Below are 26,453 nucleotides of genomic sequence, written 5' to 3'. Positions count from 1 at the left end.
TTTCAAAAAAGCCATAAAAATACCTATGAAAAATGAAGTTTTAAAACACAATAAAAACTGAAGGGGTGTGGTCCCAGATCTCGCGTCAGCATCGACCGCGAGTGACCATTACCCTTATCAAACCCCCACTAGCTAATAACCTACCTGTGTCCGTGCGGGAACGCGCCGACACAGTGGTTGAATCCAATCTGCCCAATGAAGGAGGAGGACTTACCTGGAATATGAGAACGGTATAGTGATGCGGCTGGCACTGCATCTGGTGTATGAAAACGGAAGTATTCACAGCGATGCGGCCTAGCACCGCATCGAGTGAACACTTCTATCAATACAGGGAAGCTGGATAACAGCAACAGTCACCACAGACGACGATGCGGCCTGGCACCGCATCTCGCGTATTTCTTGATCAAAGAGTGAGACGCGGGAACATCTACAGTTATCACGAACAGCGATGCGGCCTGCACCGCCTCCTGTCTACTCATCAAGTGGGACTGACATCACAGAGCAAGTAGCACCAATGGCAGTCGTCTGTCAGGTCTACGTAAGCGACAGACTGACGTGGCGTCGTCTCGCCGGCCGACATGTCTGACACACCTGCAAAGGTGCAGAATGCCGTCAGTCTATCCATCCACCTCCTCCTTCACTCCTCGGCTATAAATACCAACCCCAAACCAGGTTTGAGTTATCTCTTCACAACTCTCTCACTACTACTACTATCATACTTTGCTTTCCAAGCAGACTACTGATTCTCACGCCGGAGAGTGGTAACAAGGAGCACCCCCCCACCCCATCCTCCTTGTTACGAGTCACGGTTTGTTTCCTTGTGCAGGAGATCAACCGGCAGGCGATCCAGCCAGCGATCCTCGAGAGGAAGGGATTAACCCTTCTTGGCGAGACCAGTGTGTTAACCATGCCCGATTAACCATTGTTTCATCAAAAACTCAGTTCTAAAACACCACAATATAAATACAATTATTATTATTATTATTATTATTATTATTATTATTATTATTATTATTATTATTATTTGATGAATAGTTTGTACACGAAAAATCATTTACTATAAGTTTGTATTCCTTGTCGTTAATAAACATATAAATACAACAATTAGCGAATAAGAATTGTGAGTGTTGACAAACTAATATTCTCTCCTTGAGCCTATGAACACTTTTTTCATAAAATGCATACCTAAATATGAAAATTTCATCATTTTATATGGTGGCTTACATCATCCAAATATTAATTTATAAAGAAGATATTTTTTTTTCTTTAAAATCAAACACGTTTGTACCAATTCCACGACTACTAATATATGTTCAAAACAAAGAGAAAACAACTACAAATAGTATGTTCAAAACTAAGAAAACAAATAGAAAGGGACAAAAATAGAAGAGGGGGGGGGGGGGGGGGGGGGGGCTTATAATAACGGTTTCGCTTGGTCTTAAAATGTGAGCGGAGAGAATCCTGACATGTCAAATATTCAACTTTATACTAACACATCAAATATTATTCGAAAATATCATATTAAAAATTTAAAATGTATAACTTTTATGCATTTAGATATCATTTAATTACTGTTTGATTATTTGAATTGCCGAACCAAAATCCAAAAAAAAAAAATGTTAAAAGGAACTTTATGAGAGTTGAAAAGTAGAAAGACGACTAACCTTATGAGTTAGGCTTGTGGGTATGGGGCCGTCCCCGGGTTGTGATAGCCTGTCGAGGATCGGCTACACCTCCTCCCCCGGTTTCATCCCCCGTTGCCTCACCCACGAATGTGACGAGCCCAGGGGCGGACCTAATGTAGGTTGGGGCGTAGCATGGGCTACGGCTCAACTTTTTTCCGGTAGTGTAAAATTTTATTTTTTTTTTCGATTTTTATACTAATGACACCCCTCAACAAGTACTAGGACACCCCTGAAAAAAAAATTACAAACTGAAATCAAGCTCAAATAATACTGATTATATTAGCCCAAAAAAACAAATGATAGCCCAATAGTAATTAGCCCAAATAACCAAATAATAACCCAATAGTTTATTAGATTGTTGTGCTAATTGTGATTGTGAGTATTCTTTATTTCTTTTCTTCTTGAGTTCTTGAATTGTTTAATTTCGATCTAAAAATTAAAAATAAACCTAGCCCAATCTAATATCTAAAAACTTATTGCCAATATTAATTCATAAAGCCTAGCCCAAATGTGATATGCTCAATATTGATTCGTTAACCTAAATACTAATAACTTAAAAAAAAACTAGTTTATAAAATTTAATTCGGTAAGGCCTAAGGGCCTTTTTTTGGCTCACCCAGGTGATGAAACAATGGTTAACCGGGCAGGGTTAACTCACTGGTCTCGTCAAGAAGGGTTAATCCCTTCCTCTCGAGGATCGCTGGCTGGATCACCGGTGGTTGATCTCCTGCACAAGGAAACAAGCCGTGACTCGTAACAAGGAGGATGGGGTGGGGGGTGCTCCTTGTTACCACTCTCCGGCGTGAGAATCAGTAGTTTGCTTGGGAAGCAAAGTAAGATAGTAGTAATAGTGAGAGAGTTGTGAGAAGATACCTCAAACCTGGTTTGGGGTTGGTATTTATAGCCGAGGAGTGGAGGAGGATGATGATGGATGGACTGACGACGTGCTGCCCCTTTTCAGGTGTGTCAGGCTCGTCGGTTATGGAGGTTACGCCACGTCAGTCCATTGCTTACGTAGCTCTGACAGGTAACTGTCATTGGTGCCACTTGCACTGTGGTGTCAGTACCACTTGCTTGAGTACATAGGATGCGGTGCAAGCCGCATCGCTACGTGCGGTAACATCTGAAGTTACCGCGTCTCTTACTTGTGATCAAGGAATACGCGAGATGCGGTGCTAGCCGCATCGTCGTCTTGCCTGCATCCCTTGTCGTGACGAAAATGTCCGTATGGTGCGGTGTCAGCCGTACCACTACGTTCATCTTCTTCTATGCCTAAGGTAAGGCTTTCCTGTATTGATAGAAGTGTTCACTGGACCTGGTGCGATGCCGCGTCGCTGTGAATACTTCCGTTTTCGTACACCAGATGTGATGCTATGTCGCATCACTCTACCGTTCTCCTGTTCCATGTAAGTCCTCCTTTGCTACTAGATAGATTGGATTCAACCCTTGTGTTGATGCGTTACCGCATGGGCACAAGTGGGTTGTTAGCTAGTGGGGGTTTTGATAAGGGTAATGGTCACTCGCGGTCGATGCTGACGCGAGATCTGGGACCATACCCCTTCAAGTCCCCCCAGTCTAGTGTTGCTGCCACATACAAGGTGTATGTGGGAGGAGTACTGGACTATGGTGTTTGGAAGGTAGTTTGGAGTCTGGAGAAGATCCTAGACCATGTGTGGTCTTTTCTGTATGTAAATGAAGCTGGAGGTCCGGAAGGGTCATCTGACGCCTCTTCCGTATCGGTGAAGGAAACTCGTCTGATGCGAGATTCTCAGCCGATTTATGTCACCAGGTGGTCTGCCACCTGTTGTTGTGCCGAAGGTCTCTTGGAGACCTTGTTAGTAATGCTGCACAAACTTCGAACCAACCTCTGAGATGGTGTTTCGAAGGTGTGTGGAGGTTTCCCATCCTTTAAAGGTGGGCTTTTCTTCATACCAATTGTTGAATTGGTGCATGAAGAAGAAAAGAAAACTTTTGGACCAATCTTTGAGACTGGGATCAAAAGTTGTTGATGCTTGCAAGTGCTTTGCTCGAGCTCTATGTTCAGTATTGAGTTATGAGACGACGATCCCTTTTTTGTGGGGTTTTCGTGTTTATCGTCATAGCTCTCTAGTAACCGCACGTTCTTTGCGGTTACCTCGTTGCGTCATTGTTGGCCATGTTTGGTCGAACAATGTATATTCCTACTATGGGTAAATAAACATGGTCATAGGCAAGGGTATGCCCACCATTGTTTATTCTATGCGGCCCATAGTTGGGCTAACAAAGTCATAAGCAGACTTGTTACCGCTGTTCGGACGCTTGTTGTTCGACGCGGGTTTATTTAGAGCGCTGTTCTGCGTTCGTTTTGGAGCCACTTACCTTCCCGCTCCAATACCGAGTTTGCTTTGTAGTAGCATTGTTCGGTGATGTGGAGTGAGGTTGGCTCTTCCGTAGCAACCACTCTGCGGAAGCTATGGTTATGTCCGTAGCTCCTCGTGAATGTCTGTGGTTTTGCATTACCACATTTGCTCGAAGTGGGTGCGGGTCGGATGTAGCTCTTTAAGGTTCAGGAGACAGGGTTGCTGATGTGCGTTCGCGTGCATACCTTTCCTTCCTTTTGTTAAAGAAGGTGTTCATGTACCCTCTGCGGTTGTGAACCGGGCAGGAGGGATTTGAAGCTTGAAGAAAATGAAGGCAATGCAGTTCCCCTATGTCTGAGATGCGGTTCAGTCCAACGGCCAGCGCTGGTTCTGAGCAGCTGACACACCTGAACGGGCGCGTGTGTGGGAAGTCCGCATATTCCACGTGTGCTCGTGGGTAGTGCGGATAGGTATTATACCCCCTTATAGTGTAAAGATATATGTTTTTACCTATTTTTAGGGGTATGTTAAAAAACGACATGCGGTATGGGTTATGGTGCGGTATACCAGAGAAACCGCATGCCGCTTATAATTGGATAATGTAGTCGCTTTTTGTTGCATACGTGGCTGGACGCACGTGTGAGTTGGTGGAAGTTGGTGAGATCTTCCTGGCATGTGCTGAAATGAAAGGACGTTTGCACTGCCCGAGGCATTAAATGCACTGTAGCGAAGAGTGTAAACGTCTCTTGTGTCAAGCGCGTAGGCGGCCACGCGCGCGTGATAACCGTCAGCGGAAACGGCGCTCGACACGTGGTGTCTTATGATTCGCTCTTTTTGAACGTGATCATTTGTTTTCTCCCTCCGCATTAATTGCGATGGGTATATAAGGGGAAACCGTTCGTGGTTTCCCCTCACTTGTTCGAAAATTCAAAAAATTTGCCGTTTGAGAGAGAAACGGTTATCTGTCTTCTCCGACTATTTTTTCTGAAATTCCGGTGAGGTTGCTGGTGTTTCCGTTCACCATCTTTTCTTTCTTGAATATTTTTGATGGCTGAACCATCGAATCCACACAATGTGGAGGGTGAAAACCCTGAACAGCCGGTAATGGCTGAAGAAGAAGACGAAGATGATGATGTTGACGTTCCCGGTGGTGGGTTACCGGTGTTGAAGTGGACAAAAGGTAGTTTTAAAACCCTGATGGCCACTGTTCAGATGGCCAAAGACTGGAATGCTACTTACCCACAAGTGGGGGACACCGGTGCCGATGCTCCGGCCGGTTATATAACCTTGTGGGCGGATTTTTTCAACCACGGCAACCTTAGGTTGCCGGTGACGGTGTTTGTGGCGGAGGTATTGGAGTATTATCACCTCCATATCTCCCAGCTTAGTCCTTTCGGAATGTTCCGAATTCGGAATTTTGAGTACACATTCCGTGCCCATGGCCTGCCCATTACAGTAGAGAATTTCCGGCGGTTCTACCAGTTGACGGTGAACACCGGTTTTTTCTCGTTTACTCAAAGGCATGGGAGTCTGAAGTTGATGACACCCCCTAAGGGTGTGACAGGCTGGAAGAAGAGGTTCTTCTACGTGAAAGCCTGTGCGGTCTACGCTAGCATGTCTTTCAGGAATGTCGATGTTGGAGTTTCCGATGAAGATATTCCTGTTGCTTCCGCGAAGACCGCGGACTGGTTTTCTAGGCTGCGGCCTATTGAACTCAAGAAGTTGGATAATGACCAACTGTGGATATTGCGGATGATGCTCTCTAGACCGGATAGGAAGGAAAGGCCCGTGTTGCGGGAACAGGGTGGTGGTAAGCTCGTTACCCTTTGTTATCTTCCTTATCTTCTAAGCCTTTGTAATAACTTGCATGCATGTATCAGCGGATGCGGTTGGCTTGTGGAGGATGTTCGAGCCTGATTTCAAGGGCCAGGTTGAACTGATTGCGGTTGAGCTGAAGAAGGGTTTCAACCTTGAAATTCTGAAGAACTTCCGCGTACCGTCGAAAGCGGTGCTGGAAGCCCCGGTTCCGGGAGACGCAAGAGGTACGTCTTACGTGGCATTAGTTTTTTCAGTTTATCTTTTTGACTGGTTCTGTTGATTGTGTGAATCCAGGTGTCCTTGCGGATTTGGGGAAGTTTGAGAAACGCGTCCCCAAAAAGACTGTGGAGAAGAAAACGGTAAAAAAGACCGTGCGGGGTCGTGGCAAGGGGAGTGTTGAAGGCTCAGCTGCCCCTTCTTCCGTTTTCGAAGCCGCAGGTACCTATCAATCTTGTTCTCGGGGATATACCGATTACGTCGTAGTATCTGACACCCTTGAGGGTTTGGGTGTTATAGGTAGTGGTGCGGCCGCGGGTGGAACTGCTGTGGTTCCCCCTGTTGTTGGAGAGAAAAGGGGACCAGAGCAGAAAGCTGCTGGTGGTGGTGAACCGAAGAGGCGGAGACTGCAGACCAGGAGAGTTGCTCCGGTGCAGAAGAAACCTGTAGCTACTGCTGGTAAGTATATCCCTTTTCTTTGTGTTGTATGTACAATGGGTGGGAAATACTCATTGAATACTCTTTGTATTGCAGAATCCCGAGATGCGGGGTATTCTTTTTTCGACATCCCTGCGTCTCCTCCGCACACTGCTGCCGCGGGTGCGGGTGTTTTGAAGGAGAAGGTCGCGCCTAAGGAGCCTGCGGCCCCTTTTGCTGGGCCAGTTCGTGATCCCCCTTTGCAGAAGACGGTGGAGGCGACTGCTGACCGGATTTTTGACACTGTGGACTCCTCGGACAATCTGATCTCTCCTGATGAGGGTGACGGATTGAACTTGAGGTTTTCAGATGCCGGTAAGCAGAAGTCTGATGCTGAGGTGCGGCAGCAGGATGCTGAGCCGCAGAAGTCTCCTGCTGGGGAGAAAGGTAGCGGCTCGTCTGCTGGTTATGACGGGCCTCCATTTCAGCCTGGGGAGTCTGAATTGGAGTATTATTACCGCACCTACTGCCCGGGTCGCAGTATGGTGTATCACCGACCCCCCTGGACTGTTATGCAGGGGGATGATATTTCTAACGACCCTGCGGCATGTAGGGAGATTTTGGGTGGTCTGGGGACCCCGTTTGAAGTCGAGCGTGCCCGTGCCGCGCCCCGAGAGCTGCGTATTAACCAACTTTCATCGATGCTGGTGGGGACTTCCATTGTGGCTAATGCCATTTTGGAAGATTATAAGGTGCTGGGCCGCCGCGAGGAGGAGGCCACTCGTATGCGGGCGGAAGCAGAGAAGTTAGTCGAGGCTGCTCGTGTGGGTGCGGAGCAGCTCGAGAAAGACAAGGCTGCTTTTGAAAAGCAGAAACAGACTTCTGAATGGGCTGCCGCTGCCCAGCTGAAACAGGTGCGTACCCTTGCTAAACTTCTTGCTGATGAGCGCAAAAGTTGGAATGAAAAAATGTCCAATGAGCGCAAGAAGTGGAATGCATCATGGGCTAAGCAGAATGACATTCTGTTTCATGCTCGGCAGGAGCTGACAAATGCCAAGGCAGCGAATGCTACCTTGAGCCAAGAGAAGGCTGCGGCTGAGGCCATTTCTGTGAAGGCACTGCAGGCGAAGGCCGACGCCTTGAAGGCCCTTGAAGAGGCCAAAGAAGCCGGGGCTCGTGCCTCAAAGGCCCATGAAGAGGCCGCAGAGAAGGAGAGCCGTGCTTCTAAGGCTCTTGAAGAGGCGAATGCGGAGCGCATTCGTTTAGGCAAAGTTGTTGAAAGCCTGCAGGTACGTTTCTTTAACGTTGTTGCTTTCGTCTTTATTGTTTTGAAAATATTCACCGAGTGAACTGTTTGCTGTTCTTGTAACAGGCTGAGGTTCAGGCCCGGGAGGTCGCAGTTACAGACCTTACTGCCCGCGTGTCTGCTGCGGAGAAGCGGGCCGACGCTGCTGCTGAGGCCAAGGATGCCTTGGTGTCCTCTTTTAACCAACTGGAAGCTGACCGTGAGTGGTTGCGGACTCACGGCATCGCGCGTGTAAGTATCCATTGCCTTTACATTGGCTTGGATTAGTATGTTAAGACTTATGATCCTTGTATTGCAGATTGTCGAGGCTATAATGAATGCCCCTGAGACCTCATCTGGTTTGGACCTGGTTAAGGAGCGTGCGCGCGATGCTGGCTTCAAGGCTGGTTATAACCGCTGCATTGGGCATATCAATGTATTATCCGCAGGCGGTTATACTGATCAGGCATCCGGGTTCCGTGATGTGGATACCGAAGGTCGTCTGAAAGCGGCTGTAGCCTCCTTTTATGACACGCCCCTTGCCTGTGTATGGGAGCTGGACGAGTGTTTGGAGGTTGCGGACTATGTTGACCGCTTGCGGATGCTTTATCCTGATGTGGAAGAGGAAGAACCCGCTAGTGGTGCCGGAGGAGACGCGGGTACCAGCGGTACAAAATAGGGTTTAGGTTGGCGAGTGTGCCTCCTTTTTGTATTCCTCTTGTATAGAATAGGAACTTTATGTAAATTCAGTAAGCATCATGTGGATACTTGAATTTTTTGAATATAAAGTTTCTTTGTTCAGTTTGTACAAGTGTTTTTAATTCTTGCATGTATGAACGTGTGTATGCGTAATCTTTACCCATTTATGAACGGGGTCAAGTACACTCCATACTTTTGTTGTATGGGTATGCATCAATTCTGTTATGTACCGTGTGAGGGTTTTAGAATTGCTTAAGCTTTGTAAAAGCTTATATTACCGGAACTCTACCCATTTGTGAATGGGGTCGAGTGTACTCCATACCTTTGTCGTATGAGTCCGCGTCAATTCCATTGTTTGCCTTTTTGGGCTCAGGAATTGTGTTAAGTGTTTAACAAAAACTTGTGTATCCGGCCGGATAAAACATGCAAGTCTTTTTGCCTTTTGCTGGCCTATTACAATATTTGTGTGTGGTTACCACTTTGTATGGGTATCGCGAATGAAGATTTTGCCAATCTGTTTTTGGGATACCGCAAAGTGGAACACGCATTTGTAATAGTAATAACAAACAATAATGTAGAAAATTGCTTATTTATTGATCTGCAAATGGCCTGCGGCCCAATAGGTTACATAGAGAAATGTAAGAACATGGCTTACATATAACAGCGTCGAAGCTGTTGTGCATTCCATGTGCGTGCGATAGGTTCGCCTTCAAGTGTTTGCAATCTGTATGCGCCTTTCCCTAAGACCTCGTTGATGAGGTAGGGTCCTTCCCACTTGGGGGCAAGTTTGCCTGGGCGCTCGGCATTAGATGCCTCATTGTCGCGTAGGACGTAGTCTCCTGGGTTGAAAGTACAAACGCGGACGCGCGCGTTGTAGTACTTTTCAAGTTTGGATTTATATTTGGCCTCGTTGATGGCAGCGTTTTCACGCCTTTCTTCCAAGAGGTCCAAATCGATCCTGCGTTCCATGTTGTTGTCTAGTTTTTCAATAGCCAACATTCTAGGAGAGGGGAGACCTACTTCTGCGGGGATCACCGCTTCTGAACCGTAGACTAGGCTGAAGGGTGTTTCCCCATTGCTTGTTTTTGGGCTTGTGCGGTGAGCCCATAAGATACTTGGGAGTTCATCGACCCAGCCACGCCTGGCCGTTCCCAACCGTGCCTTGATCCCTTCGACTAGGCTTTTATTGATACTCTCGACTTGGCCGTTCCCTTGCGGGTGTGCGACTGAGGAGAATATGTGCTCAATGTGTAGTTCCTCTAGCCATTTTTGAAATTCGTCGGCAGCGAAGTTGGTGCCGTTATCGGTGACAATGCACATTGGTAATCCGAAACGGCAGATGATGTGTTCCCAAATAAATTTTCTTGTTATCATAGCAGTGGTTGAGGCCAGTGGTTTTGCTTCTACCCATTTGGTGAAGTAGTCGACCGCCACTATGATAAATTTAACCGCACCTGGAGCGTCAGGGAAAGGTCCCACAACGTCAATTGCCCATTTCTGAAAGGGCCATGCGGTTGTGACGGGGACTAAGTTGTTTTTTGGCCGCAAGGTTTTTGGAGCATGACGTTGACAGTCGATGCACTTGCGCAACTCTTTGACGGCGTCCAGGTGCATGCCGGGCCAGTAATACCCGGCATTCATGATTTTGGCCACTACCATGCGTGGTCCAGCGTGTATGCCACATATGCCCTCGTGTATCTCTCGAATGAGGTATGTGGCATCCTGGGGGTTGAGGCATCGTAGTAGTGGCCCGAGGTATGATTTACGGTATAAGATACCGTCTCCCATCTGATAGTGGCACGCTTTGTATTGTAGTTTGCGTGCTTCTGATTTGCTTTCGGGAGTCACACCGGATTGTAGATATGCGATAATAGGTGTCATCCATGATGTTGAACCGTATTGAATGACGTTGACTTGGCGCAGGGGTACCGAAGGATTTTGCAGGATTTCGATGCGTATCTCCTTTGCCAAGTGTTGGAAGCTGGTAGATGCAAGTTTTGATAGTGCATCTGCGGACTTGTTTTCGCTTCGATTAATATGGCGAATATTGAATGAAGCGAATTTGGATTTTAGTTGCAGGACTTGTTCGAGGTAGAGGATCATGATATCCCCCTTTGCGGCATAGTCGCCGCGTACTTGGCCTGCAACTAACAAAGAGTCGACGTGGGCTTCCAGATGTTGCACGCCGATTTTGACTGCTAAACGTAGCCCTGCTAACAGAGCCTCATATTCTGCCTCGTTGTTTGTGCTTTTGAATTCGAGGCGGATTGCATATGTGAGTTCTTGGCCGTCGGGGCTGACGAGTCGCAGACCTGCACCCGCTCCTTCATCGTTGGAGGCACCATCTGTGAAGAGTGCCCATGTCTCTGAGGAGGGTGGCGTTGGTGCAGGAGTTTGTGCTTCTTCGCATTCTTGGATGCGATTCGCCGGTACTTCGGCGGCGAAATCAGCTAAGATCTGGCCTTTAATCGCGGGGCGCGGTTTATAATGTATCGTGTGCGCGCCCAGCTCAATGGCCCATTTCGCTAATCGCCCAGAGATGTCGGGTTTGGAGAGGATCGGGCCGATCCTGTAATTGGTTAGCACTGTGATGACGTGGTTTGTGACAACTCGAAATTTAGAACCTTTCGTTGTAACTTGCTTGTACGTTATGTGACTAGTTAAATGATAACGTGAACCTTTTTATGTGATAAGTGCTTTGTTATGTGTGTATTGTATATATATATATGTGTGTACGTGTTATATGTGAACCGAGAACCCGACACGAAACAACGGACCCGACTCGAGACCAAGAGGTCTCGAGTGAATAGTGACCGAATAGGCCTTTGGGCCGAGAACCTTGTGGCCGGTTGGGCCATTGGGCCGTGAACCCCCACTCGAAACCCACTAAGGGTGCACACTCTTGGAACTTGACTATATATACCATGCCTTAGTTAGTTTTTACCATTTGTTGAACATTACACCCACACACTCTCCTACTTTTCTCTCTAAGCCTTAAGAACACTAACACACCTCCAAGACTCTCGGATCCACTCGGTTGACACAAGAAACTCTCGGATTTGGACTTTGGATCGACACACACACACACCCCATCAACCGGTTAGCATTTCTTGTTGGTTATTGTTGTATGCTTAGTGTTAAAAATGTTCATGATGTGTTTATAAATGTATGACAAGATTATGTGATAATATGGTAGTTGAGTTATGCATGATATTTGAAAAGAAATCGGTTCATGAATGATCTTGTTATGTGTGGAACTATGCATAAATGTTGATGTTGAAAAAAAAAATAGATTCATTGTATGTTAAAAATGAATGATGAAATTGGGTTGCACTTGTGATGAAATCGGACCTATAGGGAAACCGAGTTGTATGTTATGCTAAGTGTCTTGATGATTATTCATAGTTGTGGTTGATATAAGTGTTGAAAATGTTATGAACTTGATGAATATGCTTTGAATATGTGAAGAACACTTTGAATGATAGTTAAGAATATGAAAACCCTTGTGATTTTGATCCACATTTGACTAGTAACCTGATTAGGAAAACTGTTAGTGGAATGCTATTGGTTATTTCCGGATTTGGGCCTGATTATATTGTACCACTAATCTGACTACACCTGCATCAACACGTGAACTTGAAAACGACAGCTTACCGACTCGCAATCACCCGTTGCGACTCGCAACCACAGCGTGATGACTCGAGACCACGCGGTTGCGACTCGCAACCATAACAGGACAAGCCGAAACCACAGGATACGAGTCCCGTTGCGACTCGAGACCTCAGCATGATGAACCGAAATCATGGTTGCGACACCAGTTGCGACTCGCAACCATCCATGATCAACACACAGCATGACTCGAGACCATGCTTGCGAGTCCGGTTGCGACTCGAGACCACACTTTGGGCCTTAGTTAGTGGGCCGGACTTATGAACTTCTGTGCTACGGTTGATTGGTTATTTGGGCCTGTTATCACGAGCCCAACTGTTTGGACTGTGGATTGTGTTTGAATGTTAACTGTGAACTGTTACTGATTATACGTGATTTCCATGCGTGTTGAACATTTGTACACTACTTGGTTCGAATCTGATTATACGTGATATCCGTGTTAGGACGTTATTGACTACTTGCGACTTGATTGACTTTCTGTGATTAACTGCCGAGCAAACCGAGGTGAGTTCACACCCTTTACAAAGCATGGGATTCCCTGGGTTGGGAACGGGATTCAGGAACGTGGGTTCCTCGTCTACCTTTGGGTAGGACGTCAGTGGTTCAGGAATGTGATTCCTCGTCCGGATGGACGGATAAACGTACTAGACTAAAACTCTATCACGAAGTCCCTCCTTTTTGTATCGACTAATCGCCGGGCCAATGGCGAGCGGGTCATTAGTTAGATAGCGCTATTTAGGTCTGACAAGCCTCACACCGTGCCGCAGAGGACGGGCGTGAACTAATGGATCTGGGGCACGTCAATGATGATAGACATTGATGTTTTCAGGGCACATAAACATGACTACAGTCAGCAATCGATACGGTAACGAGTCTAGTATACACATGGGGTAGCCCCCACGGCTGGAGAGCCAGATGATGTACATGGGGTAGCCCCCACGGCCGAAATGCCTGATAACTACATGGGGTAGCCCCCACGGCCGGAGTGCCGGAGTAACTGGGAATGAACTGGTCACGTCTTTTTAAACTATGGGGTAACCCCCACGGCAGGATGCCAGATAAAGTAAACTGTTTTCGAAACAACTAAAACGAACGCCCACCCGTGAACTCACTCAACTAGTTGTTGACTCGTTACTACATGCTTTGCAGGACCATAGGTACTCAGTGGGAGCTTGCATGGAGGAGGATCGTTGTGGGACAGGGATTGCTACAAGACTATGTTAAACTTGAAACTTTTGGAACTTATGTTATAACTTTAAACTTATGCTTCCGCTTGCAACTTAATCTTGTTGTTTTGAAACACCAATCATGATGGTTAAACTTTTATAACTATTTATATGCTCGTTCAGTATGATTGGTGGCTGGATCCTGGTCAGTCACGCCTCCAAGCGGTAGTACTCCGCAGGTGGGATTTTGGGGGTGTGACAGATTGGTATCAGAGCCATTGGTTATAGTGAACTTGGTTTTAATAAAGGAGAAACGTTTTTGTTAAAACCAGACTATAACCGGTTTAGTGCTCAACGGTCCACAACGACACTTCGCTCCTCATGCAAGGCTCGACGTTCTAGGTAATATGATGTATGTATATTGCCTACTTGTTAGTTGCGTAGTACATTGCTCATGGTATGCTTGATTAGTATAACTACTGTTGTTTGAACACGTGCGTGCTTACTCTGTCCTACTATCGTGCCTTCGCGAACCTCTCTCACACGTATTACTCTTGTTATGAAGAAACATGTCTGGACGCGTTAACATGACACAAGCCCAGTTGACGGCTTTGATCAACGAGCGAGTTGCCGCAGCGCTCGCAGCTGCAAACGCAGGAGGTATATCCTGCAGTCCGAAATGTTCTAGGATCATTTGGATCCTACTCTCGTGAACCAACCTTTGTGTTAAACTCTGTCTTTTCTTTCACCTACCTTAGGTCAGGCACCGGTGTGCACTTTTAAGACCTTTATGGACTGTCGACCCACGACTTTTAGCGGAACTGAAGGAGCAGTAGGTCTCCTACACTGGTTTGAGAAACTGGAGTCTGTGTTCGAAATGTGTGAATGCCCTGAAGCGCGCAGGGTGAAGTATGCTACTGGTACTCTCGAGGGTTTGGCTCTCACGTGGTGGAATGCCCAAGTGCAGATGTTAGGGTTGGTTGCTGCCAACGCCACCCCATGGGAAAACTTCAAGGAAATGATCAGGGAGGAATACTGCAGTCGTGACGACATTCACAAACTGGAGGATGAGTTTTACAATCTCAAGATGTCAGGATCAGAAATTGAGGCATACACTAAGAGATCGCATGAGCTTGCCTTGTTGTGTCCTACTATGGTGGATCCTCCGTATAAGCGAATTGAACTCTATCTCAAGGGCTTGGTGCCAGAGATCCAAAGTCATGTGACTTCAGCGAGGTTGACTACTATCCAGCAGGTTGTACAGTTGGCTCACCGTCTTACTGATCAAGCGGTGGAGCAGAACAAGTTACCGAAGCGTATAGGTGCTGCAACTACTTCTGGTGCTTCTAGTGGGGATAAACGGAAATGGGATGGAACTTCAAGCAGGGGTTCAACTTCAGTGCAAACCCAGTCTCAGCAGAGAAAGACGGATGATCACAAGAGCCCCGGTCAGCAGTCATCTAGTGGTCAAAGTCATGGTGGATACAAAGGAAATCACCCCAAGTGCAATCGTTGTAGCCTACACCACAGTGGGCCATGCACCAGGGGCAACTGTCATCGGTGCAACAAGCCTGGTCATGTTGCAAAGGATTGCAGGAGCGCATATCCCGTCAACCAGAATCGTCAGCAACCTCAGCAAAACCAGCGACAGCAGCAGGGCAACAACAAAGGGTGCTTTCAGTGTGGAGCTGAAGGTCATTTCAAGAAGGATTGTCCCCAACTGAACCAGAACAACAATAATCAGGGGAATGGTAACAATGGGAACAACAATGGTGCTAGGGGACGAGTGTTCGTGATTGGTCAAGGAGAAGCAAGGAATGATCCCAACGTGGTGACGGGTAAGTTCCTTCTCGACGACTTTTATGTTACAGTCTTATTTGATTCGGGTGCCGATACTAGCTATGTGTCACTAGAAGTTAGTAAGATGCTTAAGCGTATTCCTACACCCCTGAGCGACAAGCACACTGTAGAGCTAGCTAATGGTAAGAATTTGGAAGCCTCACACGTAGTCAAGGGTTGCCAGCTTATTCTCGCTAACCAGACCTTCGCCATCGATCTTATTCCTATTGTCTTGGGTAGTTTCGACGTTGTCATTGGGATGGATTGGTTATCCCAACACCGAGCAGAGATTCTTTGCAACGAGAAGATCGTTCGTATTCCTGGTTTTGGTAGTGAACCTCTCATGATTCGTGGCGACAAGAGAAGTGCTGTTGAGAACATTATCTCTCTTCTTAAAGCCCAGAAATGCTTACGAAAGGGCCACACTGCGATTTTGGCTCTAGTTACTGACACCACAGAGAAAGAGAAGAAATTAGAAGATTTTCCCGTTGTACGCGATTATCCTGAGGTATTCCCTGAGGAATTACCTGGTCTTCCGCCCCATCGCCAAGTCGAGTTTCAGATTGATCTAGCTCCTGGAGCCGCGCCTGTAGCCCGTGCACCTTATCGTTTAGCGCCATCAGAGTTGGAAGAACTCTCCACACAACTACAAGAACTCTTGGATAAGGGTTTTATTCGTCCTAGCTCATCGCCTTGGGGAGCTCCAGTGTTATTTGTGAAAAAGAAGGATGGTACCTTCAGAATGTGTATCGACTATCGCGAACTCAACAAGGTGACTGTGAAGAATCGTTATCCTCTACCGCGTATTGACGACTTGTTCGACCAGTTGCAGGGGTCGAGCTACTACTCAAAGATTGATCTGAGATCGGGATATCACCAGTTGAGAGTTCGAGAAGAGGATGTCTCTAAGACGGCCTTTAGGACTCGATATGGGCACTATGAGTTTCTGGTCATGCCGTTTGGGCTGACGAACGCACCGGCAGTTTTTATGGATTTGATGAATCGAGTGTGCAAACCGTATCTGGACAAGTTTGTTATAGTCTTTATCGACGACATCCTGATCTATTCTAAGAGCAAAGAAGAGCATGAACAGCATCTACGACTTATTTTGGAACTCCTCCGGAAGGAACAGCTTTACGCAAAGTTCTCGAAGTGCGACTTCTGGCTTCGTGAAGTCCATTTCCTAGGGCATGTGGTGAACAAGGATGGGATTCACGTTGATCCATCCAAAGTGGACTCTATTAAGAACTGGCCTGCGCCTCGCACACCAAAGGAGATTCGCCAATTCTTGGGATTGGCAGGTTACTACAGGAGATTCATTAAGGATTTTTCTAAGATCGCGCAGCCTCTCACTTTGTTAACACAGAAAGGCGTTGTTTACCATTGGGGAAATGCACAAGAGTTAGCTTTTCAGCATCTAAAGGATAGACTTTGTAGTGCACCTATTCTTTCACTGCCAGAGGGCACAGAAGATTTTGTGGTTTACTGTGATGCATCAATTCAAGGTCTTGGTTGTGTATTGATGCAACGAGATAAAGTCATAGCTTACGCCTCACGACAACTTAAAGTTCACGAGAAGAACTACACGACACATGATTTAGAGCTGGGAGCTGTTGTTTTCGCACTTAAACTATGGCGGCATTACCTGTACGGAACCAAGTGCGCCATCTACACCGACCACAGAAGTTTAGAACACATATTCAAGCAGAAGGAACTGAATATGCGGCAGCGACGATGGGTCGAGCTGCTGAATGATTACGAGTGCTCTATCAGGTATCACCCGGGCAAGGCCAATGTAGTGGCGGACGCCCTGAGTCGAAAGGACACTACGCCTAAACGTGTAAGAGCTCTACAACTCACGATCCATTCTAGTCTACCTTCGCAAATACGAGCTGCTCAGATAGAAGCACTGAAACCAGAAAACGTTAGAGCAGAAGCTCTACGCGGGTCAAGACAACGTTTAGAACAGAAGGAAGACGGTGCTTATTATGTAACAGGACGCATTTGGGTCCCACTCTATGGCGACTTACGAGAACTTGTGATGGATGAAGCGCACAAATCTCGCTACTCGGTACACCCTGGTTCGGACAAGATGTACCACGATATTAAAACCACGTATTGGTGGCCTAGCATGAAGGCCCACATAGCAACTTATGTCAGCAAGTGTTTGACTTGTGCGCGAGTCAAGACGGAATATCAGAAACCTTCAGGCCTACTTCAGCAACCAGAGATACCACAATGGAAATGGGAGCAAATTTCCATGGATTTCGTTACTGGCCTACCTAGATCACAGCGCGGAAACGATACTATCTGGGTGATCGTGGATCGACTCACAAAATCCGCACACTTTTTGGCAATCAAGGAAACGGATAAGTTCTCCACTCTGGCGGAAATATACCTCAAGGAAGTTGTTTCGAGGCACGGGGTGCCCACTTCTATCATCTCTGATCGAGATGCACGTTTTACTTCGGAACTGTGGCAGGCAATGCACAAGTCTTTTGGCTCACGTCTTGATATGAGCACAGCGTATCACCCACAGACGGACGGGCAGTCCGAGCGAACTATTCAGACTTTAGAAGACATGCTTCGCGCTTGTGTAATCGACTTTGGCAACAGCTGGGAAAGGCATCTGCCACTCGTGGAATTTTCGTATAATAACAGCTACCACACCAGCATTAAAGCTGCTCCGTTTGAGGCATTGTACGGACGTAAATGCCGGTCACCCCTCTGTTGGGCAGAGGTGGGGGATAGTCAAATCACTGGTCCAGAACATGTGGTAGACACTACTGAGCGGATTGCTCAGATACGACAACGCATGGCGGCGGCTCGTGACCGTCAGAAGGCCTACGCCGATAAGGGCAGGAAACCACTTGAGCTCCAGGTTGGGGAGCGGGTATTACTCAAAGTTTCACCCTGGAAGGGTGTGGTTCGTTTTGGTAAACGCGGCAAACTCAACCCACGATACGTTGGACCTTTTGAAATCCTTGAGAAAATAGGCAAGGTGGCCTACAGACTGAAATTACCAGCAGAACTCGGTGCAGTTCACAACGTTTTCCATGTGTCGAATCTGAAGAAGTGTCTGTCAGATGAGACGCACGTAGTTCCTCTGAAGGAACTCACGATCGACGAACAGTTGAAATTCGTCGAAGAACCTGTCGAGATCACGGACCGGGATGTTAAGGTCCTCAAGAGCTCTAGAATACCTCTTGTTCGAGTTCGTTGGAACTCACGTCGCGGCCCAGAGTTTACCTGGGAGCGCGAAGATCGGATGAAACAAAAGTATCCCCAACTGTTTGAGAACAGTACAAACGCTACTGAGGCTGAAGCTACGGAATTTCGGGACGAAATTCCAGATCAACGGGGGGTGGATGTGACACCCCAGGAAAACCGGGAAAACCTTACAACTTGACTAGCTTCCTCAGTGAGTGCCGTCAAATTTCGGGACGAAATTTCTTTCAACTTGGGGATGATGTGACAACTCGAAATTTAGAACCTTTCGTTGTAACTTGCTTGTACGTTATGTGACTAGTTAAATGATAACGTGAACCTTTTTATGTGATAAGTGCTTTGTTATGTGTGTATTGTATATATATATATGTGTGTACGTGTTATATGTGAACCGAGAACCCGACACGAAACAACGGACCCGACTCGAGACCAAGAGGTCTCGAGTGAATAGTGACCGAATAGGCCTTTGGGCCGAGAACCTTGTGGCCGGTTGGGCCATTGGGCCGTGAACCCCCACTCGAAACCCACTAAGGGTGCACACTCTTGGAACTTGACTATATATACCATGCCTTAGTTAGTTTTTACCATTTGTTGAACATTACACCCACACACTCTCCTACTTTTCTCTCTAAGCCTTAAGAACACTAACACACCTCCAAGACTCTCGGATCCACTCGGTTGACACAAGAAACTCTCGGATTTGGACTTTGGATCGACACACACACACACCCCATCAACCGGTTAGCATTTCTTGTTGGTTATTGTTGTATGCTTAGTGTTAAAAATGTTCATGATGTGTTTATAAATGTATGACAAGATTATGTGATAATATGGTAGTTGAGTTATGCATGATATTTGAAAAGAAATCGGTTCATGAATGATCTTGTTATGTGTGGAACTATGCATAAATGTTGATGTTGAAAAAAAAAAAAATAGATTCATTGTATGTTAAAAATGAATGATGAAATTGGGTTGCACTTGTGATGAAATCGGACCTATAGGGAAACCGAGTTGTATGTTATGCTAAGTGTCTTGATGATTATTCATAGTTGTGGTTGATATAAGTGTTGAAAATGTTATGAACTTGATGAATATGCTTTGAATATGTGAAGAACACTTTGAATGATAGTTAAGAATATGAAAACCCTTGTGATTTTGATCCACATTTGACTAGTAACCTGATTAGGAAAACTGTTAGTGGAATGCTATTGGTTATTTCCGGATTTGGGCCTGATTATATTGTACCACTAATCTGACTACACCTGCATCAACACGTGAACTTGAAAACGACAGCTTACCGACTCGCAATCACCCGTTGCGACTCGCAACCACAGCGTGATGACTCGAGACCACGCGGTTGCGACTCGCAACCATAACAGGACAAGCCGAAACCACAGGATACGAGTCCCGTTGCGACTCGAGACCTCAGCATGATGAACCGAAATCATGGTTGCGACACCAGTTGCGACTCGCAACCATCCATGATCAACACACAGCATGACTCGAGACCATGCTTGCGAGTCCGGTTGCGACTCGAGACCACACTTTGGGCCTTAGTTAGTGGGCCGGACTTATGAACTTCTGTGCTACGGTTGATTGGTTATTTGGGCCTGTTATCACGAGCCCAACTGTTTGGACTGTGGATTGTGTTTGAATGTTAACTGTGAACTGTTACTGATTATACGTGATTTCCATGCGTGTTGAACATTTGTACACTACTTGGTTCGAATCTGATTATACGTGATATCCGTGTTAGGACGTTATTGACTACTTGCGACTTGATTGACTTTCTGTGATTAACTGCCGAGCAAACCGAGGTGAGTTCACACCCTTTACAAAGCATGGGATTCCCTGGGTTGGGAACGGGATTCAGGAACGTGGGTTCCTCGTCTACCTTTGGGTAGGACGTCAGTGGTTCAGGAATGTGATTCCTCGTCCGGATGGACGGATAAACGTACTAGACTAAAACTCTATCACGAAGTCCCTCCTTTTTGTATCGACTAATCGCCGGGCCAATGGCGAGCGGGTCATTAGTTAGATAGCGCTATTTAGGTCTGACAAGCCTCACACCGTGCCGCAGAGGACGGGCGTGAACTAATGGATCTGGGGCACGTCAATGATGATAGACATTGATGTTTTCAGGGCACATAAACATGACTACAGTCAGCAATCGATACGGTAACGAGTCTAGTATACACATGGGGTAGCCCCCACGGCTGGAGAGCCAGATGATGTACATGGGGTAGCCCCCACGGCCGAAATGCCTGATAACTACATGGGGTAGCCCCCACGGCCGGAGTGCCGGAGTAACTGGGAATGAACTGGTCACGTCTTTTTAAACTATGGGGTAACCCCCACGGCAGGATGCCAGATAAAGTAAACTGTTTTCGAAACAACTAAAACGAACGCCCACCCGTGAACTCACTCAACTAGTTGTTGACTCGTTACTACATGCTTTGCAGGACCATAGGTACTCAGTGGGAGCTTGCATGGAGGAGGATCGTTGTGGGACAGGGATTGCTACAAGACTATGTTAAACTTGAAACTTTTGGAACTTATGTTATAACTTTAAACTTATGCTTCCGCTTGCAACTTAATCTTGTTGTTTTGAAACACCAATCATGATGGTTAAACTTTTATAACTATTTATATGCTCGTTCAGTATGATTGGTGGCTGGATCCTGGTCAGTCACGCCTCCAAGCGGTAGTACTCCGCAGGTGGGATTTTGGGGGTGTGACATGGTTTACGAAGTAGCGTCGCAACCATCTTGAAGCGTGCACTAATGCTAGCACCAATTTCTCCATTATTGAGTACCTCGTCTCTGGGTCGTTGAGCATCTTGCTGATGTAGTAGATGGGTGTTTGAACCCCCTTTCGCTCCACAATTAGTACCGCACCACCGCGTTGTCCGCGGCGGATAGGTATAGTATGAGTGGCTCATCCTTGCGTGGTGCGGTTAAAGTTGGGAGTTGTATCAAACACTCCTTCATTTCCCGGAAGGCCTGTTCGGCCTCTGCGGTCCACTGGAATTGTTCTTTCTTTGAACAGCTCCGCAGGGTCTTGATGAACGGATAAGACTTAGCTGCGTGGTTGGCTAAGAATCTGTTAAGTGCCGCTAGCCTGCCGGCTAGCCGTTGCATATCCTTCATTGATGAAGGCGATGGCATGCGCTCGATCGCCTGGACCTTCTCCGGGTTTACCTTGAATCTATCTTTAGTCACGATGAACCCAAGGAATTTGCCTTCTTCCATTCCAAACGAGCATTTCCCTGGATTGAGCTTTATGTTAACGCTTCGCAGAGTTTGGAATGTTCTTTCGATATCTGTGAGCATGGTATCTTCTTCCATGCTCATGACGACCAGGTCGTCCATGTAGATTTCGACACTTTTGCTTATTTGGCCGCGGAAAGTGTCGTTCATCAACTTTTGGTAGGTTGAGCCCGCGTTGCGCAACCCAAACGGCATTTTTGTATAGCAGTAATTTCCGGTGGGAGTCCGGAATGCCGTTTTGTCTTCATCCTCGATTGCCATTTGTACCTGATGGTATCCTTTGTAGCAATCGAGGAAACACTTCCACCTGAATGGTGCGAGATTATCGACCTTTTCGTCGATTTCTGGAAGCGCGTAACAATCCTTGGGGCAGGCTTTGTTAAGGTCTTTGTAATCGACGCACATGCGCCAGCCCCCGGACGGTTTTTCTACCATGACTGGGTTGGACAACCAAGTCTGGTATTTAACTTCCCGCAGGATGCCTGCGGAGAGCAGTTCTTCGATCTGCTCTTGCATCGCCTGATTTTTAGCTGACCCAAGGTGGCGTTGGCCTTGGATCACTGGCTTGATACCTGGCATGGTATTCAAGTGATGTTGCGCAATATCACGTGGGACCCCGGTCATGTCTGCGGGTGTCCACGCGAAGATGTCTTGGTTCCTGAAGAGGAGCTGCTTCAGTTGCGCTTTGGCGGTCGGGGACAAGGCGTGACCATGGCTGGCAAATCGTGTCTTAGCAGGTTTAACAGGTATCTGATAACGCGAACAACAAAAATTTTAAACATGAACACGACTCGTTTAACTACTTTATATCCAATGTCTATAAGACAGATGTATATCTTATACACCTTGAAGGAGAAATAATGGATCCTAACTTTCAAATTTTGATTATTTTTAAAAACGTAAAATATCACATGGTGTACTTTTTTGTTATCGTGTCTTAGCAGGTTACCTACAGGTTACCTATTGCCAGCCTTAGGCGTGACCCAATGTGACCTTTTGTTCTGGGTATCTCGCGTTGAGAACCCATTTTTCTGGCTGGTCATTGGGGGTGGGCCTTGCGACCTTGGTCGGACGTACTTCGTCCGACATCATGACGTCTCTGCGGGCATAGATTATCGCGACCCCCGATTCGGTTGGGAAACCAACCGCAGAGTGGGGGACCGACGTAATCATATTGAAATCTCCTTGGGATTCTCTCCCGAGGAGTACGTCATATCTGGAGGTGTGAGGTAAAACCATGAAGTTCACCTCTTCTGTCCTTGTGCGGTTTCCGCTGGAAAGACGCACAGGAAAAGTAATCTGGCCTAGGGGAAAGACAGTTTCCCCTGCGAACCCGGTTAACGGGTAATCTACTGCTTGCAACCGATCTTTGTCCTCCTGGTCGAACTGATTAAAGCATTGTTCGTAGATTATATCAGATGTACTGCCCGGGTCGATGAATAGACGCTCGGTGCAGTAGTGTGCCAGTTGGCCTGAAATGACGACGGCGCGCCTATCGCGCGGTCCGCCTCGGACTTTTGGAAAGACGACTTGTTCGTCCTTCCAATCACATTCCGGCCTTCTTGCCGCTTTCCGCGGCCTGCCCTTGCCTCCGTGGATCATGTGGGTGGAAGCCACGTGCATGGTTCGTTTCCCGGAGGAGGTACCTTCGCCGTGAGGGGTAATGCGCTTGGTGGGTTTTTGCCCACCTGGCAAAAGATGTTGCAGTTTCCCCTCCTTTAAGGCGCGCTCAATCTCCAGTCGGAGACTGATGCAGCTGTTGGTGGTGTGGCCCGAGTCCTTGTGGTACTCACAGTAGAGTGTGAGGTCCTGATTTTTCTTGGACTTCATTGGTTGGGCCGGTCGCAAGAACTGTGGGTCCGCAAGGAGGACCTCACTTGGCGACATGGTGATCTCGGTCCAGTTGCGGTCCCGAGATTCTTTCTTGGACGCCCGATTGTCTCGGGCGGGGTTGTAGTTCTTTGGGTCGAACGTGTTGGTTTGCGGGAAGTATGGTTTGGAAATATCGCGATTTCCAACGTCCCGGTTGCGTTTATTGTTACGCTTGGACCCTTGTTGGGATGTTTCGGCTTGGGGCTTTGCCTTTGCTACATGCGGTTCGAGTGACCGCTGTGTCTGGGCGTATTTCTTGACCGCAGTCATGACATCTTCCCATTTTTTGGGCAAGCCCTCCTTGCCAGAGATGGTCATGATCATCTCTCTGTCTTTGACGGCCCGGATGAAGTGGTTTCGTGCCATCTGGTCTGCCACGTCACCTATCTCCAGGCATTCTTTATTATAACGGACGACGAATGCTTCGAGCGATTCGTCGTTCCTTCGCCAGATGTTCATGACGTCACACGAATCTCGTTCGTGGCGTCGCTGCTGGCAAAAATGTGCGAGGAACTTGGTACGCAAGTCCTCGAATGAATCCAGTGATCCCACTGGCAAAGAATCGAACCATGCCCTGGCCAGGCCCGTAAGGGTCTGGGGGAAAAAATTGCACCAAGTGGGTTCGTCCCACTGGCCGTTGATGCCCGCGCCTATGAAAACGTTCATGTGGTCGTCCGGGTCGGTCGAACCATTGTATTTCCCAACGTTGAATGGGAACTTTGTCGTGGTGACCTGGGCGTTGGCAATCCGCGTGCCGAACTTGGAATTTTCGGCCGCTGCCTTTGGCCTGTATGGTTCGTTCGCAGGGCGCTTTGCCGCCCTAAGGTATGTGTTGCGGGGGTGACTGGGAGGAACATAGTTGCGTCCTCCCGGTCTGCTACTGGTGTCATGCGAATCACCGCGGTAGCTATGGTCGTCAGGGTCGGTATGACCGTACCCTTCGGTGTATGGTTGCGGGCCCAATCGGCTCTGAATGCCGGGGCTGCGTCTGGAGGTTGATCGCCTCCTGTCCTCGCCATGGGGGCCAAGGCGGGTGTGTACCGGTCCTCTGGTGTGGGACCCGTATGAGGAATCATTCTCGTTGAGGGTGTGGACCGAACAGTAAGACGATCCCCTTTCTTCACGCCGGCTTCTTGAAGCCGGGCGTGAATGGATCCTGCCGTCGTATTGTAAAATACGCTCAACAGGGGTGTGCGGTGCTGGGGGAAGCCCAGCTCGTATATTCGCTTCAGTACAAGCGCGGTTGTATGCTGCAGTCAGCGTAGCTGCCTGCTGCTCGTACCAGGCATGAATTGTCGTGCCTGGTGGGATCACAGATGGGAACTGTGATAAGTCATGTCCGAACATAAAGGAGGGGCTCCTTTGTGTGGACGTGCCAATGTGTCCGGGTTGGGAGGTCGAGGCATTGACCCCTACCGGGTTTGGGATTGGAGGATTTTGGTTATCCGCAGTGTTGTTTTGGTGATCAGTCATGATCGTGAGAGAGGAAAAAGGATGATTTAGAAAATGCTAAGAGTAGCGGTGGGCGCCAATGATGAAACAATGGTTAACCGGGCAGGGTTAACTCACTGGTCTCGTCAAGAAGGGTTAATCCCTTCCTCTCGAGGATCGCTGGCTGGATCACCGGTGGTTGATCTCCTGCACAAGGAAACAAGCCGTGACTCGTAACAAGGAGGATGGGGTGGGGGGTGCTCCTTGTTACCACTCTCCGGCGTGAGAATCAGTAGTTTGCTTGGGAAGCAAAGTAAGATAGTAGTAATAGTGAGAGAGTTGTGAGAAGATACCTCAAACCTGGTTTGGGGTTGGTATTTATAGCCGAGGAGTGGAGGAGGATGATGATGGATGGACTGACGACGTGCTGCCCCTTTTCAGGTGTGTCAGGCTCGTCGGTTATGGAGGTTACGCCACGTCAGTCCATTGCTTACGTAGCTCTGACAGGTAACTGTCATTGGTGCCACTTGCACTGTGGTGTCAGTACCACTTGCTTGAGTACATAGGATGCGGTGCAAGCCGCATCGCTACGTGCGGTAACATCTGAAGTTACCGCGTCTCTTACTTGTGATCAAGGAATACGCGAGATGCGGTGCTAGCCGCATCGTCGTCTTGCCTGCATCCCTTGTCGTGACGAAAATGTCCGTATGGTGCGGTGTCAGCCGTACCACTACGTTCATCTTCTTCTATGCCTAAGGTAAGGCTTTCCTGTATTGATAGAAGTGTTCACTGGACGTGGTGCGATGTCGCGTCGCTGTGAATACTTCCGTTTTCGTACACCAGATGTGATGCTATGTCGCATCACTCTACCGTTCTCCTGTTCCATGTAAGTCCTCCTTTGCTACTAGATAGATTGGATTCAACCCTTGTGTTGATGCGTTACCGCATGGGCACAAGTGGGTTGTTAGCTAGTGGGGGTTTTGATAAGGGTAATGGTCACTCGCGGTCGATGCTGACGCGAGATCTGGGACCATACCCCTTCACCAGGGCACTTAAATTTTCAGGATCGGCCCCGCCCCGTAATGCAGGTAAAAAAAAATTCGGTTCTATAAATGTATGGTAAAAAAATTTGGGATACCCCTGAATATTTCTTCTAGTTCCGCCACTGGACGAGCCCCTCTTGGTCAATTTAGCCGTTACAACGACTATTTTACAAAAAAAAAAAAAAAAGTTATTTATTATATTAACCAATCAAACCCTCATTTTTTTAAAATATACTCACCCACACTCTCTAAAAGATCACAAACTCTTTAAAAAAATCAAACAATGTAATTATGACGAAGATGAGGTTAACGATAATTATGTTCCGGCAAGCAAAGAACAACAATATTTAAAAGCGTTCTCGTTACATAATGAGGTGATAGACCCCCGATGACGTAACTACTTACATAGCAGACCATCACCAACTGATAAACCACCTCCACACAACAGTCTTACAACCAAGATGCGTATTACAAGTT

The 26,453-nt window shown here is 47.3% G+C and overlaps 2 protein-coding genes across 2 annotated transcripts; both read left to right on the top strand.

Moving 5' to 3' along the window:
• Positions 1 to 5,170: 5,170 nt before the first annotated feature.
• Positions 5,171 to 6,381, top strand: LOC110887592. Its single transcript, XM_035979501.1, has 2 exons — positions 5,171 to 5,834; positions 5,905 to 6,381. Exons 1-2 carry the CDS (start codon positions 5,222 to 5,224, stop codon positions 6,120 to 6,122), a joined length of 831 nt encoding a protein of 276 aa, XP_035835394.1. The 5' UTR covers positions 5,171 to 5,221; the 3' UTR covers positions 6,123 to 6,381.
• Positions 6,382 to 6,466: 85 nt separating this feature from the next.
• LOC118483854 lies at positions 6,467 to 8,095 on the top strand. The gene is made up of 2 exons (XM_035979500.1): positions 6,467 to 7,764; positions 7,848 to 8,095. Exons 1-2 carry the CDS (start codon positions 6,553 to 6,555, stop codon positions 8,046 to 8,048), a joined length of 1,413 nt encoding a protein of 470 aa, XP_035835393.1. The 5' UTR covers positions 6,467 to 6,552; the 3' UTR covers positions 8,049 to 8,095.
• The last annotated feature ends 18,358 nt before the right edge of the window (positions 8,096 to 26,453 follow it).

This window comes from Helianthus annuus, chromosome 11, assembly GCF_002127325.2.
Source record: "Helianthus annuus cultivar XRQ/B chromosome 11, HanXRQr2.0-SUNRISE, whole genome shotgun sequence".
In the NCBI taxonomy this organism is placed as follows: Eukaryota; Viridiplantae; Streptophyta; class Magnoliopsida; order Asterales; family Asteraceae; genus Helianthus; species Helianthus annuus.
The sequence above is the reverse complement of the archived record's forward strand: the minus strand, read 5'-3'. Positions and strand labels throughout refer to the sequence as shown.

Coding starts and splice junctions, on each gene's coding strand:
- LOC110887592 (XM_035979501.1), top strand. CDS start 5,222: ATGGCCACTGTTCAGATGGCCAAAGACTGGAATGCTACTTACCCACAA. Junction 5,835..5,904: donor GTTGCGGGAACAGGGTGGTG/GTAAGCTCGTTA, acceptor TGCATGTATCAG/CGGATGCGGTTGGCTTGTGG.
- LOC118483854 (XM_035979500.1), top strand. CDS start 6,553: ATGGGTGGGAAATACTCATTGAATACTCTTTGTATTGCAGAATCCCGA. Junction 7,765..7,847: donor AAGTTGTTGAAAGCCTGCAG/GTACGTTTCTTT, acceptor TTCTTGTAACAG/GCTGAGGTTCAGGCCCGGGA.